Genomic DNA, 15,661 nt, shown 5'->3' with positions numbered 1-15,661 from the left:
ACTTTATTTGCTTCGGGGATTGTTTGTCTCTGAGTCAGTTACATGTTGGCAATGTTTATCTGTCCAGTTATATCTGCTTAAGATTTTCATTATGGTTTCTTTTGCACTGCAGGGTTTTAATCTTGGGCGCTTCCGGCGGGGTCGGTACTTTCGCGATACAGGTAATGCATTTTTTTAACCTTGTAAATAGGAAGATTTTGTTTTCCTGAATTTAAAAATTCACGTTTATAAATTGCTTTTCCTTAAAAGCCAAGAGAAAGATAGCTCTCATAAATGCATTGTACTTTCAATTGCTCTTGCAGGAGGAACACGTTCTATGTAGGAGGAAGTGTTCCCCTTTCCAGTGGTTTGACATGTGTTTGTATAGTGAACGTCAGGGAGCTCTCGGGGGACCAGGGGCAGTACAAGTAGATGGACGTTTGCAGTTTAATAGGAAATGGCCAGTTCCAATCAGAATTTCTGCGGGTCTTTTTTTGTCTTTTTGAGACAGGATTTTACTATGCAGTTTAGGCTGGCCTTGAACTCACTTTGTAGCCCAGGCTGGCCTCATATCCTCCTGTCTCAGCTTCCTGAGTGCTAGGATTACAGGCGTGCACCACCACACCCAGGCTTCTGCAGGTTTTTTGTAGACACTGATGAGGTTATTCTGAAGTATACGTAGAAATGTGGTAGCCGAAATACTGTTAAGATGGCAATACTCTCCCAGAGTGATTTACACATTCAGTGCAACACCAATCAGAATGCCAGATGCCTTTTTTGTGTAAGTGGACAGTGTATCCTGAAGCATATATGGAATTGCAAAGGTCTTGAGGGGCCAGTCTTTCCCCAGTATAGGGGTTGGTGAGCACCCTCGGAGGCTCTGCTACATCCTTTTCCTAGAGGGAACATTTGGGTGCTGTGCACCTCCTGAGGCCCTAAACCTTTTGGGGACCCAGATGATACTCAGGGCTTCCCATTCCTCTGCGAATCTTGACTCTTTCATTTGTTTGTTCGTTCTTTCTGTGGTACTACTGAGGATAGATATCCAGGACTCAGTCCAGACACTTTCTTAATAAATGTTTTAAATAAATAAGTAAATAAAAGAGGAAAACACAGGAAGAAAAAAGAAAAGAGAAAAATCATGCCTTGCTGGTTAATGTAAAAACTGCCACTGTGTAGGAAAACCATTTGGTGCCATCAAATAAATTTGAGTATACATTGCCCCATGACAACCCAATAATTCCAATCTTGGGCATGTACCCTGTAGATAAGTGCAGCGTGTTTACCAAAAGATATTACCAGAATTTCTGAACCAGACTGTTCTGTTGATGTGCCTCATCGGAAACAACACAACTGTCCATCAGTAGTAAAATGAATGAACAAACGGATAGATTCTTACCTTGTGATATTATAGCATCATGAAAACAAACCGTAATTAGAAACAGTGGAGTTGTTGAATTTCACAATCAGAAGGTTGAGTGAATTCAAATACAGAGGCAGATCCTCCTATATAATTACATTCAGTTGCATTCAATTACATTCAAAAACACAAACTAATAGCTGTAAGAATACCTACTAAATAAAACTTTCTTTAATGTCAAAAACTGTAATAGAAATCATGATCGTCATTACTCTAAGAGAGTGAATATTATCTGTGGAACAAAACTAAATGGGGGTTTAAAAGGAGAGAGTATAGTGGGCCCATATATGCTCTGAGAAAGCAAATATAGCACAACTTGCTCTTTTTAAAAGGATAAAATAGAATAGCATGTGCTAAAATTATTTTCATGCTTTTATTAATTATATTGCTAGTGATATTAGCATGCAGGCTGTCGTGTGTATAATATACAATAGAACAAATAGGTATTTAGGTATGTTTTAATCCTGCTGTTATGGTTAGTGTCTGTGTGTCCCCCGAAAGCCTCATGCTGTCATGGGGCAGGCTTTTAGAGTTTGATTGATTATGGAAGGGAGAGGAAGTTTGCATATGTAAGGGAGAAGAAGAGGCTGCTTGCGGCCATTCCTCCCTTGTGTGTGTGCTTGTTGCTTTGGTTGTGTTCTGCCGCTATGAGCTGTAGCCCTCTGCCATGTGCTACTCTGCCTTGTAACCTGCCAAGTATGGACTGAAACCTCCCCAAACTGTAAGTGAAATAAACTTTTCCTTCCTTAATTTTGGGTGTCAGGTATTTTGTCCCAGCAACGAGAGAAAAGTAACCAAGATACCTGCCAAACCCTGTGTCTCTAGAAGCATGACTCTCAAGAGAGATAGCTGGAACAGAGAATGCAGGGCTTCATGGAGAAAAAGATTTCAGATCTAAGGCAGCAAATGTAGAAGAATAACCTTGAAATGTATTAAGCAGCAAAGAAGCTGTCAAAGACTTGTCAGGTTGATTGAAACCTTTTAAATGTATTTAAACCCATGAGTTCATGTTAATGTATTTTTAAAAAAAGTGGTCATGTTCAGAAGGTGATAAGAATTATAAGGTGATAAGATAAATTGGTGATAAATCAATTTATTGTTTTATAAACTGATAAATGAAAATAATTAAGGATTTGTCTTGACTTTTCTATGACTCATATAAGCAAGTAAACTCAGTAGTCAGAAGTGTTAATTTACAAAAGCTTTGTTTCCATTTTTTCTTTCTACTGTTTTTTTTCTTCTCCCTTCTTTCCTTTTCCCCTTCCTCTCCCTTGTTCCTCTTCTCATTTGAACATTTTCTTCCTATTTCCCAAAATTTATTACACATTTTGTTCTTTATTTACACTTTCAGTTTCTCACACCAGAGAAACAATGTGGTATTTACACATGCGTGCCCAATTGATTTCACTTAAAAGTGTGGTCTCAGTGTGCATCCATTTAGCTAGAAGTGTCTCAAGCTCATCCTTATGGCAGAGTAGTACTCCACTGAATAAAAAAAAAACACAGCATCTTTATCCATTCATTGATTGATGGCATTTGGGCTGTTTCCAAGATTTAGCTATTACTGTGCTGCTATAAACATAGGTGTGCATGTATCACTGTGGTATGGTCCCTTTAAATCTTTTGGGAAGATACCAAGAAGGGAAATAGCTGGGTCAAATGGAACCTCTAGTTTTAGTTTTTTGAGGAATTTCTACCCTGATTTCCACAATGGTTGCGCCAGTCTACACTCCCACCAACAGTGGAGAAGTATTCCTCTTTCCCCACAGCCCTGCCAACATTTGTTGTTGGTTGGTTTCTTGATATTAGCCATTCTTTCTGGAGTGAGATGGAATCTCAGTGTTGTTTTAATTTGCATCTCTCAAATGACCAGTGATGTTGAGCTTTTTTTTCGTGTATTTATTTGTCATTTCTACTTCTTCATCTGAGAAGTGTCTGTTCATTTCAGATGTCCACTTTTGGATTGGGTCTTTAAATTTGGGGAGAGTCTGATTTTTCTGAGTTCTTTATGTATTCTAGATAATAGTCCTTTGTCTGAAGAACAGCTGGCAACAATTTTTTTCCACACTGTGGGTTGTCTTTTCACTCTGTTGGTGGTCTCTTTTGCTGTGAAAAGCTTTCTAAGATTAGATCCCAGTTGCTGATTGTTTGTGATAGTTCCTCTGCAATCGGGGTTTTGTTCATTAAGTTTTTGCCTATACCAGTGTTATCAAAAGTTCTACCTATTCTGTCTTCCAGCCGATTTAGTGTTTCTGTTTTCATAGTTAGATGTTTAATCCTTTTCAATTTTAGTGTAGTGCATGGTGAAAGATATGGGTCTCAGTTTAATCTTTGGCATGTGGAAAGCCAGTTTTCCCAGCACCATTTATTAAAGAGAGTATCTTCCTTCTAGTGAAAGTGTTTGGCTTCCTTGTCAAAGATAAGGTGGTTGAGTATGTTTGTAGTTGTTTTTGCATCTTCTAATCCATTCCATTGATGCTTGGGTCTATTTTTTTTTTTCCAGTACCATGCTATTTTTATCATAGTAGCTTTGTAGTAGAATTTCTTTCTTTCTTTTTTTTTGGTACCAGGGATCAAACTCAGGATCTCGCACTTGCCAGGCAGGCGCTTGTACTACTGAGGTATATCCCCGGCCCCTTGTAGTAGAATTTCAAGTGAGAGAGATTGTGATGTCTCCTGTCATACCTTTGTTGCCTAGAATTGCTTTTGCTATTCTAGTTCTCCTCTAATTCCAAATGGATTTTAGGGTAGTTTTCTCTAATTCTGTGAGAGACCTGTTGAAATTTTGATCAGAATTGCATTAAATTTGTATAACAATTTTGGAATTATGTCCATTTTCACTATATTGGTTATTTCTACCCAAGAACAAGGGATATCTTTCCATTTTCTGACATCCTCTTTGATCTCCTGTTTGAGTACTATAGTTTTCAGTGTAGAAATCTTTTACATTCTTCATTAGATTGAGACCTAGGCATGTCATTTTTTTTGGATGTTATTGTGGAAGATGTTGTTTCCATAATTTCTCTCTCAATGAGTTTATTTGTGTACAGGAATGCTATTGATTTTTGAGTGTTGACTTTGTATCCAGCTCACTACTGAATTTTATTATTAATTCTAGAAGTCTTTTGGTGGAATTTTTAGAGTAAAGTTTTGATGTAAAGTATCCTATCGTGCACAAATATTGGTAATTTAACTTCTACCTTTCCTATTCTTATTCCTTTTATTTCTTTTTCTTGTTTAATTCTCTGGCTAACATTTCCAGAACTGTATTAAATAAGAGTGGTGACAGTGGACACCCTTGTCTTGTTCTTGATTGAGGAGTGAAAGCTTTCAGTTTTTTGACCTTTTAGTATGATGTTGGCTATTGGTTTGTTATAGATGGCTTTTATCAGATTGAGTTAAAACCATCTATTTCAATTTTCTGTGTGTTTTTTTTTTTAACATGAATAGTTGTTGGACTTTGTCAAACTCTGTGTATGTCTACTGAGATGATCATATGGTTTTCATCCTTGGCTCTTGGTAATGTGGTGTATTACATTTATTGATTTGCATATGTTGAACCATCCCTGCATCCCTAGAATGAATCCTACTTGGTCACGGTATATAATCTTCTTGATGATTTGCTGCATTCTGTTTGCCAGTATCTTGAGGATTTTTGCATCTATGTTTATTGGGGAGATTGGCCTGTAGTTCTCTGTTTTGGTTGGGTCCTTCTCTGGTTTTGGTATCAGGGTGATACTTACTTCCAAGAGTTTGGGAGTATTGCCTTTCTTTTAATTGCTTTTATTTATTGCTTTAATTCTTTTAATTGCTTTTCTTTTTAATTTCTCTTAAAGAGTTTGAGAAGTAGTGGCATTAGATCTTCTCTAATTTTCTTGTAGAATTCAGTAGTGAATCTTTCAGGGCCTGTCCTTTTCTTTGTTGGTAAGTTTTTAATTACATCTTCAATTTCATTGACTGATATTGGATTATTTAGGATTTTTATATCTTACTGATTCAGCTTTGTTAACTCATATATCTAGGAATCTGTCCATTTCTTCTGTGTTTTCCATTTATTAGAATACAGGTTTTTGAAGTAGGTTTTGATGATCTGGATTTTTGCAGGATCTGTTGTGATTTCACCCTTTTCATTCCTAATTGCATGAATTTGAGTCCTTACTTTTTTGGTAAGGTTGGCTAAAGATTTGTCAATTTTATTTAATCTTTCAAAGAATCCAATCTTTGAATCATTAATTCTTTGTATTGTTTTCTTAGTCTCTATTGCATTAATTTCTGCTCTGATTGTTATAATTTCTTCTCCAATATGAGCTTTGGGCTTGCCTTTCTCTTCTTTTTCTAGATGCTTAAGGTTCAACATTAGGTTGTTTACTTCAGCTTGCTCTGTTTTTCTGATGTGGGAATTCACCACTATTAATTTCCCTCATAGGACTGCTTTCATTGGGTCCCAGAAGTATGTTGTATTGGCATTGTCATTTAATTGTAGAAATTGTCTAATTTCTTCTTTAATTTCATCTGTGACCCACTGGTTGTTCAGGAGTGTGTCAGATTCCATGTGTTTATGAAGTTCTTTTGCCATTGATTTCCAATTTCATTGCACTATGATCTAATAATATGCATGGGATAATTTCAGTTCCTTTGCATTTAGTTAAGCATGTTCTATGAGCTAGTGTGTGGTCTATTTTGGAGAAAATTCCATGTGCTGCTGAGAAGAATGTGAATTCTGATGTTGTGTTTGAACAACTGGAACACTGTAGACATCTGTTAAGTCCATTTGTTCAAAAGTTTGGTTCAGTTCTAATATTTCTTTGTGGATTTTTTTTCTAGTTGATATATCTATTTGTGACAGTGGGGTATTGCGGTCCCCCATTACAATTGTATTAGTGCTTACTTGATTTACATGCCTGTTAGTATTTGTTTTATATAGTTGAGTGCCCTAGTATTTGGTGCATATACATTTATGATTATCACTTCCTTTTGGATTATTCCTTTTACAAGCTTTAGTGACCTTGTTTGTCTCTCTTAATCAGTCTTGGCTTGAAATCCACTTTGTCTGCAAATAGAATAGCTATCCCTTCTTTCTTTCAGGTTCTTGTCACATAGAATATCGTTTTCCATCCTTTGATGGAAATATCCTTTTCAGTCCATGAATTTCTTTCTGAATTAAATATATTCCTTATATGTAGCATATTGTTGGATCTTGCTTTTCGATCCATTCTGCCAGTCTGTTTCTTTTGATTAATGAATTGGAATCATTAACATTGATGGTTATAACTGATAGATATAAATATATATATATACATAAATATATATATATATGGACTCACCATGTTTTTTTCCTGTTGATTCTCTAGTTTTCCCATTTAATTGCTTGCCTTGCCTGGTGGATTCATTCTGCTGGAGTTTATGGAGTTGTAGTTCTCATTGTCTCTTTCAAAAATGTCCTTCAGAACATTTTGGAGTATGGTGGTCATGAATTTCTTCAGGTGTTCTTTGTCATATCTTACTTCTCCATCAGTTTTGAAAGATAGTTTTGTGGGATACTTTGTTTTCTTTGGGGCTTGAAATACTTCAAGCTCTCTTTGACTTGAGGGTTTGTGTTGAGAAGTCTGCTGTGATTTTGATAGGCATTCTTTTATAGGGGTTTTATTTCTTTAATAGCTTTTAATATTCTGTTCTTGTGTTGAATTTCTGGAATCTTGACTATTACATGCCTTGTAGATTTTTTTTTATCATGGCTAATTGGAGTTCTGTATGTATCACTTAGCTGTATATTAAATTCCTTTTCCCTGCCTGGGAATTTTTCTGCCATTACTTCTGTGAAGAGGTTTTTTATGTTGTTTGTGTTATCTTCTGCTTTTTCATTGACTCAGTTTTACGAGATTTATGTTGTTGTTCTTTACATCATCTAGCAGCTGTTGGATTGATACTTTGTGGTCCATTGCTATTTTAAAGGAATCTTTTTGTGATTGCTAACCTCAATCCTGTCTTCTAGATCTAATGTTCTGTCCTCACATTGGCTCATTCTGCTGCATATTCTTTCAATGGGATTTTTAATCTCTTGGATATATGTTTGAATCTGTTTCATGGATTCTGTTTCTTCCTATGTTGGGCATTCATGTTTTCCATAATTTTCCTTAGGTCTTCTATTTTTTTTTATCTGATTCTGCTGTACATTCACTAAGTATGTCTTTTATTATGGTCACCATCTCTGTGTTATCTGAGAAATTATTTCTGATTTGATTTTTTGTCCTAGAGCCTTATTCATCTGCTTTATTACTTCTGCTGTTAGTAGTTCAGAGAGTTCAAATGTGTGGTTTTAGAATTATTCCATGTCATTGCTCCCTGGGTTTGCCATTGGTGAGCTGGAAGTCTGGAATTGCATCTTGCTTAAGTGTCATTTCACTTTCTATTTTTTTCTTTTTTTTAGTTTAATTCCTGGGTTGGTGCTTATAAATTGCTTATGGCAACAAGTTGTATTGCTAGTCTTAGAACCCTTAGGAAATGATTACTTCACAGAGATGTCTTCCAGGTATAGCTGGCTTTTGGGTTTTGCGTCTATTTAAAGTCTCTTCAATTTATTGAGGAAGAGAAGTTGCTGCCCATTTGACCTACCCCCTGGTTCTTTGGCACTGGCCTGTATACTTTTTATGACCTTTGGCCAATTTCACTCTTGGCATACCAAGAAGAACAACTGATTAGAACAATTATGTCACCTTTGGTAAAGTAGTACAATCACTAATAACAATAGCATCAAACACAGCCTAGAATATGACAAACCATAGTAAGTATTAATTGCTACCCTTTAACCATAGGAATTAGATTTGTGGTTATATAGGAAAATATGAAACAAACCAGAAAATTATATATAGTAAACATACCCCAGTATGGCAGTTTTACCCTCAAAGGAGAAAATTTAAAAGGAGTTGGGCAAAAAATAGAGAAAGAGAAGAAGAGGAGATTAGAAGCAGGGTTGGAGGACAAAGGAAAATTACACAAACTTTGGGAAACTGGTGAGGAAGACAGGAGGGAAAGACAGAAGAACTAAAAACAAGAACAGAACAACAAAAAAACTAGAAACAGTGCTCACACTCATATAAAAACAAGAGCAGTCAAGAAAAAGAAACACAAAAACAAGAAAAAAACCAAAAGGAGTAAATAATAAAAAATTGTCCACTTCAATGTGTGTCTCTGCTGTCACTGGTAGACATCATGGGCAGACAGAGTCCATATCCTGGTTGTTTAATCCCAAATCCCAACAAGCTAGGTGTAGATTTATGATGGAGTAGTGGATGATGCCAGCAATCCTGCACCTTTAGTTTCACTGAGGTTTAGGCTGGTTTCTGGCTGTGAAGCTGGAACCTGATTTGTTCACCCGGTAACAATTGGTGCATCTCCTGCTAGCTTGAAGTCAGCTGCTTGATCCTGTTCCGCCTCACCCTGACACTAGGAGGCACTGGATGGAGCCAGCCAGTAGTACTCTGAGTTCTGAGCTCAGCTGGCCCCTCTCCAAGATGGTTACCAGCCAATCACTCTCTCCTCAGGAACATCTGAATCCCAAGTAACTCACTAGCCACTACAGTGTGCTGCATTTACTGCTCCGTTCTGCTGGTATGATTCTCCATGGATGCCTCTGGAGTCACCAGCAGTCATCTTGCATCTGCAGGTTCGAGCTGCCTCTCACACAGTCAGGGCTCAGTGAGAAAGTGCTGCTTGCCACCACCTCCTTCTTTGTTGAAGTTTCTTCACTCTCTCTGTGAGCCTTAATTCTCACCTCAGATACTTGCCGGGTCCCAGAGACCCACTTGTCTCCTTTTCTTCCTCACAATGCTGAATTCCAGTGTCTGGACACCAAGTCTCTGAAAGGCTCTTTCTCTGCTGTTCACCACTCCACTATCTTCCCCTGTTAAATAGGGGGATGATTCCTAGGGTTGAGTTGGTGGGAGGATGAGAAACCAGGGAAGTGTTTATGAAAGTACTCCAGTTACTAAGTGAAATAGAGTAGGATTAGAACGTCAGTATTTTGCCATCACCAATAAACAGATACAGATATTGAACATTGATAGCTCCTAAGATTATAAAAAGCATAACAACCAGACATGACATGATGTGCTTTCTCCAGTTTCACCTGACCATCATCATGGTTTTACTAAAGGAAGTAAACCACAGTCTGACCCAATGTCTAGATCTGCCAAGTTGCAGAACATACAGAAGACAGAGCAACATGCAAAACTATTGTGAGCGTGTAATCAGAAGTCCTAGACTAGTGGCAAACCTATGGCACACATGCTGCAGCTGGCTGTTTGTTATCATGACAGTTCTAACAGGTTTGCCATCACTGTTGGGAACTCAGTAGGTTGGTCAAATGGTTTAAATTTTTCCACAGATAAATTATTATAAGAATGGATTATTATAAAGTCTTACAAAAAGGGCTAGAAGAAGAGCCTATAACTTAACTGAAAAGAAAACACATTAAAATATGTAAGACTAAACTACAGTGCCTAGGGAATGCATATTTGAGTGGTAACCCTTTTTAAACCCAAGGAAGCGATTACTATAAAAATTAAGATAATAATGGCTTGTGAGGGAGGCACTTGTGTTAGAGCACAAAGATCTTTGGAATGGCTGCTGGCATTTTCTTTATCTGGATAGTATCTGCCTTCTAGGTGTTTTCTATATGTATGTTTTACTTTACAGAAAAAAAAAAAAAACTAAACCTTTTAATAACATTCAAAGGTATTAGATACTGTAGTTCCAAGCGGGGAAGGACAGATTAGAATTTGGACAAAAACCTAACTAAACTGTTTAAACATGTGACATTCTTCCTTAGCCTTTAAAGAAAAACACATTAAATGTAGGTATTCAGCATGTAATTTTCTTTTTCCTTAACCACTTCTTATATAGATAATAGAAAAAGGATGGTCACAACAAGCTGTTTGTGTTGGATTATGTTTGAATTTGATTTGGGAATTGTGCACCATATTATTTTCCTGAAGTGTCTCTGTTTGCAGCTTGTAAGCAAAATAAATCCTACATGACGTCTCTTGTAGATGTTTTAATTCTCCTCAGATTCGCAGGATATACAAACTCTTGGCCAATATTGCTTTTTAGGATAAAAAGTGAGAAGTTAGGTAAGCTTATGAATGGGTTTCAAAGCTTATATTTTTTGTACTTACTAGGTGTTTTAGCACCTTTGCCTGCTCTGATGTGGGGATTCACCCTGAGCAAAACACAGACCCCTTATAGTCCAGGAAACCTTTGCAGCTTCCTGCAGGAAGTTCAAGAAATTGATATGGAGGACAGGGTTGCGAAGACGGCTGATGTGTTATGACCTGTAACTGTCAGTACACAAATTTCTCAGTGAACTTAATTAGCTATTTTCAAATTAAGCTGAAAATGGTCCCCTTTAATTGTATGAAGTTGGAGGTGTGGCTCAGCGGGACAGCGCTTGCTTTGCATGTGTGAGGCCCCAGGTTCCCACCACAGCACCACCTCAATGCATAAATACATAAAATAACAGCGTATGTGTCCAGGAGTTGAGAGAACCATTGCTTAGTTCTTAACCTGTGCCTTCGCCAGTAATTAGTGCTTGGTCATGTTCATTAAAAAGAGTTCATTAGAAATCTATTAAATTGATATTATAGAAAAGAATTGTAGCACTTATGGAACAGGATGCTTTCCTCATTCATAATCCAGAATCACATTAGAATTTAGTTTTCCTAGGGGCTGGGGATTTAGCTCAGCGGCACAGCACCTGCCTGGCAAGTATGAGGTTGTGAGTTCAATTCCTGGTACTGGAAAAAAAAACCCAAAAAAAACCAATCCAAACCAAAGAATTTAGCTTTCCTTTTTATTTTATCATTTTTACTAGTCAGATGGCTTCCTGTGGTTCTTATTAAGACGAGGTACGTAAGTTCTCTAGTGATTAGTCCGATATGTGTACACATGGTGTCAGCTTTGTTTTTAAGCAGTTTTTCTACTTTCCCCTTCCTTTTTTTGTTCTAACAGGTGATGAAAGCATGGGATGCTCACGTGACGGCAGTTTGCTCTAAAGATGCCAGTGAGCTTGTAAGGAAGCTTGGGGCAGATGATGTAATTGATTACAAATCCGGAAGTGTAGAGGAACAGCTAAAATCCTTAAAACCGTACGTATTAGAATGTGTTCCCATTGGGAAGGTGGGCACAAGGACAGTTGATAATGCAAGTGTGAGATGGTTTGATGACCTTATGGTCATGTTGTAATCTGTCACTACAAGCCATTTAGATTGGGTTCCATTCTAATCTCTGAGGTTAATAGGGTACAGTAATGTAACATGATATGTGCTGAAAAAGTTTGTTTACGTGGCCTTTTGCTAATTTTAAGTTAATGTATTTTTATTGCTGGCTTCTAAGAGGTCTGAAGGAAAATTGGAAGTTCATTCCCTTTGGTTACCATAGGAAGAGTATAAAATAGTGCATGAAAATACCTGCCTAGCAAGAAGCACACTTGGAGTTCTGGCTCACTACGTAGCTACTGGGAGCGGAGCTCTGGATGTCCTCAGCGCGTCTGAATGTTGGGCCATGGTTGTGCCAGAGATACAAACAGGGACGGATTAGGAATTCTCTCCTGCCCTGTTGTTGTCACCCTGCCTCCTGTTTATTAATCTGATCTTCATTAGCCAAGACAAAACTGAAGCCGAGAATACAACTGAACAGTACTTAAAGCTATTTTACTGCTACTCTTTCAAAGGTTTTTCTTTTTTTGATTAGTTTTCAGAAACCTATTATTCTTGCTCACATCGAGTAATGTATTTTCATAGATTAAAGAAAGAAAAGAGGGGGAGCCCCTGTCTGGCCCCGCCTAGCTTTCTCAGCTGTCTCCTCTGACACCACCAGCTGCAGCAGCGGTGTGCAGCTCCCGAGGAATCACTGTCCTCTCTGCTGGGACCTCCACAGCCGGGCTGCAGTGGGGATCGAGACACACCCCCTCTTCTCAGTTTTCTGTTCTGGTTGGAAAGTCTCGGTGGTTAGTGCTCTGGGGAAAATTTCTGCGGGAAGGAGGGCCGTAACTGGTTGAAGAGGAGATTGTCTTGGTGGATGACCGAAGAGTGCCGGTCTGAGTATTCAGTGTTGGCAGAGAGACGGTGGTGAACAAGAATTTTGCTTTTCTTGTTCCGTTACACCCCTCCACTTGGTACCATAGTGTATGGCGCATAGTAGGTGTTCAGTACTATTTAATTAATTACTGAGCGTATATAGGGAAAGTTACTCTGAGTGGATAACACTAACAGCAAATATAAAGCCCCTGCTTCAGAAACATGCTTGGCCTGAGTGAGAACTCACGGCGACCTTCCTGTCTGGTGTCAGGGCCTCAGCAGCCTCTGTGGATTCCTAGGAAATGGGAACAGAACAGGTGTCCTGGCTTCTGGAAGCAAAGGCTGCCCACCCGCTCTCTCTGCTTCAGCACTGCGTGTGTCCGGAGTTCGTTTCCAGTGAACAGGAGAGCCTGACAGGTGGAAGGTCAGAAGACACTCAGTCCGGCCTCAGCCCGGTGCCGAGGTTCTCCTGGGCATTGCCCAGGTGCTGCCGCCCCCTTGCTTGTGCTTTTCCAGGAAGGGCGTCTCACTGCCTTAGAAATACAGCACCGTCCACTGCCACCGCCTCTTCTCATTTTCCTCTTCTTCCTCCTCTTCCTTTGTCACAGCTTTTGTTAAAATTGATTTTTTATAACTTCTCCTAGAGTTTGAGTCTATCAACAATAAATTTATTTCTTCTTCCAAGCGTCAGCTTTTTCAGTGTTTGAACTTTTACAGCAAGAAGGAACTTGGAAATCCTTTAGTCGGCCCCTGTCATACTGTAGTTGAGAAAAGGAGGGGCAGAGGACTTAGTAACTTTTTGCATGCTCAGAGCCACGCCATTGATCGTTAGTGGAAGAGTTGAGTCTACAACTTGATCTCCAGACTTCTCAGACAGGGCCTGTTCTGTAACACCAGCTGCCCTGAAGTTCTAGGCCTCCTCATGTTTGTTTATTCAGAACTTGGGAGGGAAGTAGAAACTATTCCAATGAGAGGAGCAATTACCTAGTAAGGCCATTCTTCTGCATTTCAGATCCTTTGATTTTTGTCTTTCATTAGTTTAATCCTATAGGAGACCATGAAATTGGCCAAAGCTGGCTGTAGAAACTTTGATGTTTGACTTCACCAAGCTGAATTTGAAAGGCAAAAAGGTTTACTCAAAAGGAATTCAGCTGATTTACTTCATTTACACAATGCTTTGTTTAAATAGATTCTTTTTTTCTAAAGTATTTAAAAGCTTTAGTGGGTTTTTATCTCTTCGAAGTGGAGTATAGTGATTACAGCAGTTTTTAGGTTACATTTAAGGACTTGCGTCTCCATCACTTCCTGTGGATTCCATAGGGTTCATTCCTTGCCCTGTTAGAGCAGAACTGAAGACTGAGCGACTGGTGTTGATTTCTCTTCATGCATCATGCTGATACTGTACGTGAAACCAGAAAGTAGAAAATTCTAGAAGGTGAAGATATTCCTCCCGAGTATTTTTGACAATGGAGGAAACAAAATCACTCATCCTTTTGAGTGAAAGTCTTATGTGCTTTTTCTTGCCAAGTCTTCATATGCACTTTGATTTATATTGAATCGATCACTTTGCAGTTTTCTACAAAGCTCAAGCTGAGATTCCTCAACCTTGGCAACTTAAGTTTGCCAACTATTGATATTTTGGGCAGGATATTTGTTCGGTGTGAGAGTCTGTTCTGCGCATTCAGGGAGCCAAAATCACCTCTAGTTGAGAGTCACTTGGTTAGGTCATTTTTATTTATTTATTTATTTATTTTGGTTAGGTCATTCTAAAAGTATTAAAAATACGATTTTTACCACCAAAAAGCCAGTGACATTGGATTTACCTTGGAGAAGAGCTGCAGAGGATGCAGGGGAGTGATGCCCTTCAAACCACCAGCCCTTGGCTGGGTGCTGCTACCAGTGCATCATGTGCTGTCGCAGAAGTAAACCCAGGGCCGCCTGGCCGTGGCGGTGAAGAGGGGCGGCTGACACGGATATTGCCATTGCTTCTCCCTCCAGGTTTGATTTTATCCTTGATAATGTTGGCGGATCCACGGAAACATGGGCTCTAAATTTTCTTAAGAAATGGTCGGGAGCCACCTATGTGACGCTGGTGACACCCTTCCTCCTGAACATGGACCGCCTGGGCATCGCAGACGGCATGCTGCAGACCGGGTTCACTGTGGGCAGCAAGGCGCTGAAGGTAAGGAGGAGCATCTCAGCTGGTCAGAGCAAGCGGGCCCCTGCTGCTAGAGGCGGGGACCCCGCCACTTTCTTTTCTCTTGGGGGCAGCATGGCATATCGCTGCCAGCATGCGTTCTGGGAGTTGCACTGACTGGGTTCAAATTTGACCGGACTGAGTTAGCTGTGTGACCCTCTAAGTTACCTAGCCTCTCTAAGCCCAGCATCTTCACCTATAAAATGAAGTTAATAAGTCACATACCTGCTCCAGGCATAGTGGCACATGCCTGTAATCCCAGCACTTGAGAGGCTGAGGCAGGAGGATCGCCACAAGTTTGAGGCCAGCCTGGCAAGACCCTGTCTCAAAAAAAACAAAAACCAATTAATTCACCTACCTTATCTAAGCCCAGTGCCCTTGCCTGTGAAATGAAGTCAATTCACCTATCGTATGCGTTGTTGGAAGGGTTAAATTAGGTAATCTCTGTGAATGTGGCAGAATGCCTCATCCATAAAAAGCTCTTATTAAATGTTAGCTTCCTAATTAGTTGTTACCTCCCTTGAGTCCATCTGGCACCTCGTCTGCTTCCTTCCTGCCTGTATGTAGTGGCCTTCTCTTGTCGCTCCAGGATTAACATACGTAATTTCTCGTATGTAAAATGGAAACTTCATTAAAACAGCGAACAGCTACTGTTTTCCTGTGGGATACCACAGTAATTCCCAGGCAGGGGCTTGCAGACCTTTACAGGCCTTGGCCATTTCATTGAATTTCAAAAACCTGAACAAATGTGTACTCTTACTTTGCGGCTAGCAGGCCAAGTAGAGCCGTCATGCCTTTACCCAGATTATATCAGCGCATCCTGGCACTGTATGTCCCCTATAGTTGAGAAACCCTAGCTACTGATGAGCCGCTGTGACCAGGGCCCCATGGAGCTGTCACCCAACCTGAACTTACCCAGTGAGTGGAGTCGGGTGCTGATCAGCCTCAGGTTTGGCACTGACAGCAGAGCTTGCTCATCCACTGGCCACTTAA

General features: G+C 39.4%; 1 protein-coding gene across 1 annotated transcript in view; it reads left to right on the top strand.

Annotated features, from left to right (window-relative positions):
• The window catches only part of Rtn4ip1 (reticulon 4 interacting protein 1), a 47,798-nt gene that overhangs the window by 19,596 nt on the left and 12,541 nt on the right, over positions 1 to 15,661 (top strand). The window contains exons 5-7 of the mRNA XM_005377832.2: positions 113 to 161; positions 11,405 to 11,541; positions 14,470 to 14,653. Coding sequence (XP_005377889.1) covers positions 113 to 161; positions 11,405 to 11,541; positions 14,470 to 14,653 — 370 coding nt within the window. The remainder of the gene's footprint in view (positions 1 to 112; positions 162 to 11,404; positions 11,542 to 14,469; positions 14,654 to 15,661) is intronic.

Source organism: Chinchilla lanigera, unplaced genomic scaffold (assembly GCF_000276665.1).
Source record: "Chinchilla lanigera isolate Chin_1 unplaced genomic scaffold, ChiLan1.0 scaffold00010, whole genome shotgun sequence".
Lineage (NCBI taxonomy): Eukaryota > Metazoa > Chordata > Mammalia > Rodentia > Chinchillidae > Chinchilla > Chinchilla lanigera.
Note: the sequence above shows the minus strand (reverse complement) of the source record. Positions and strands in the feature narration are given on the sequence as shown.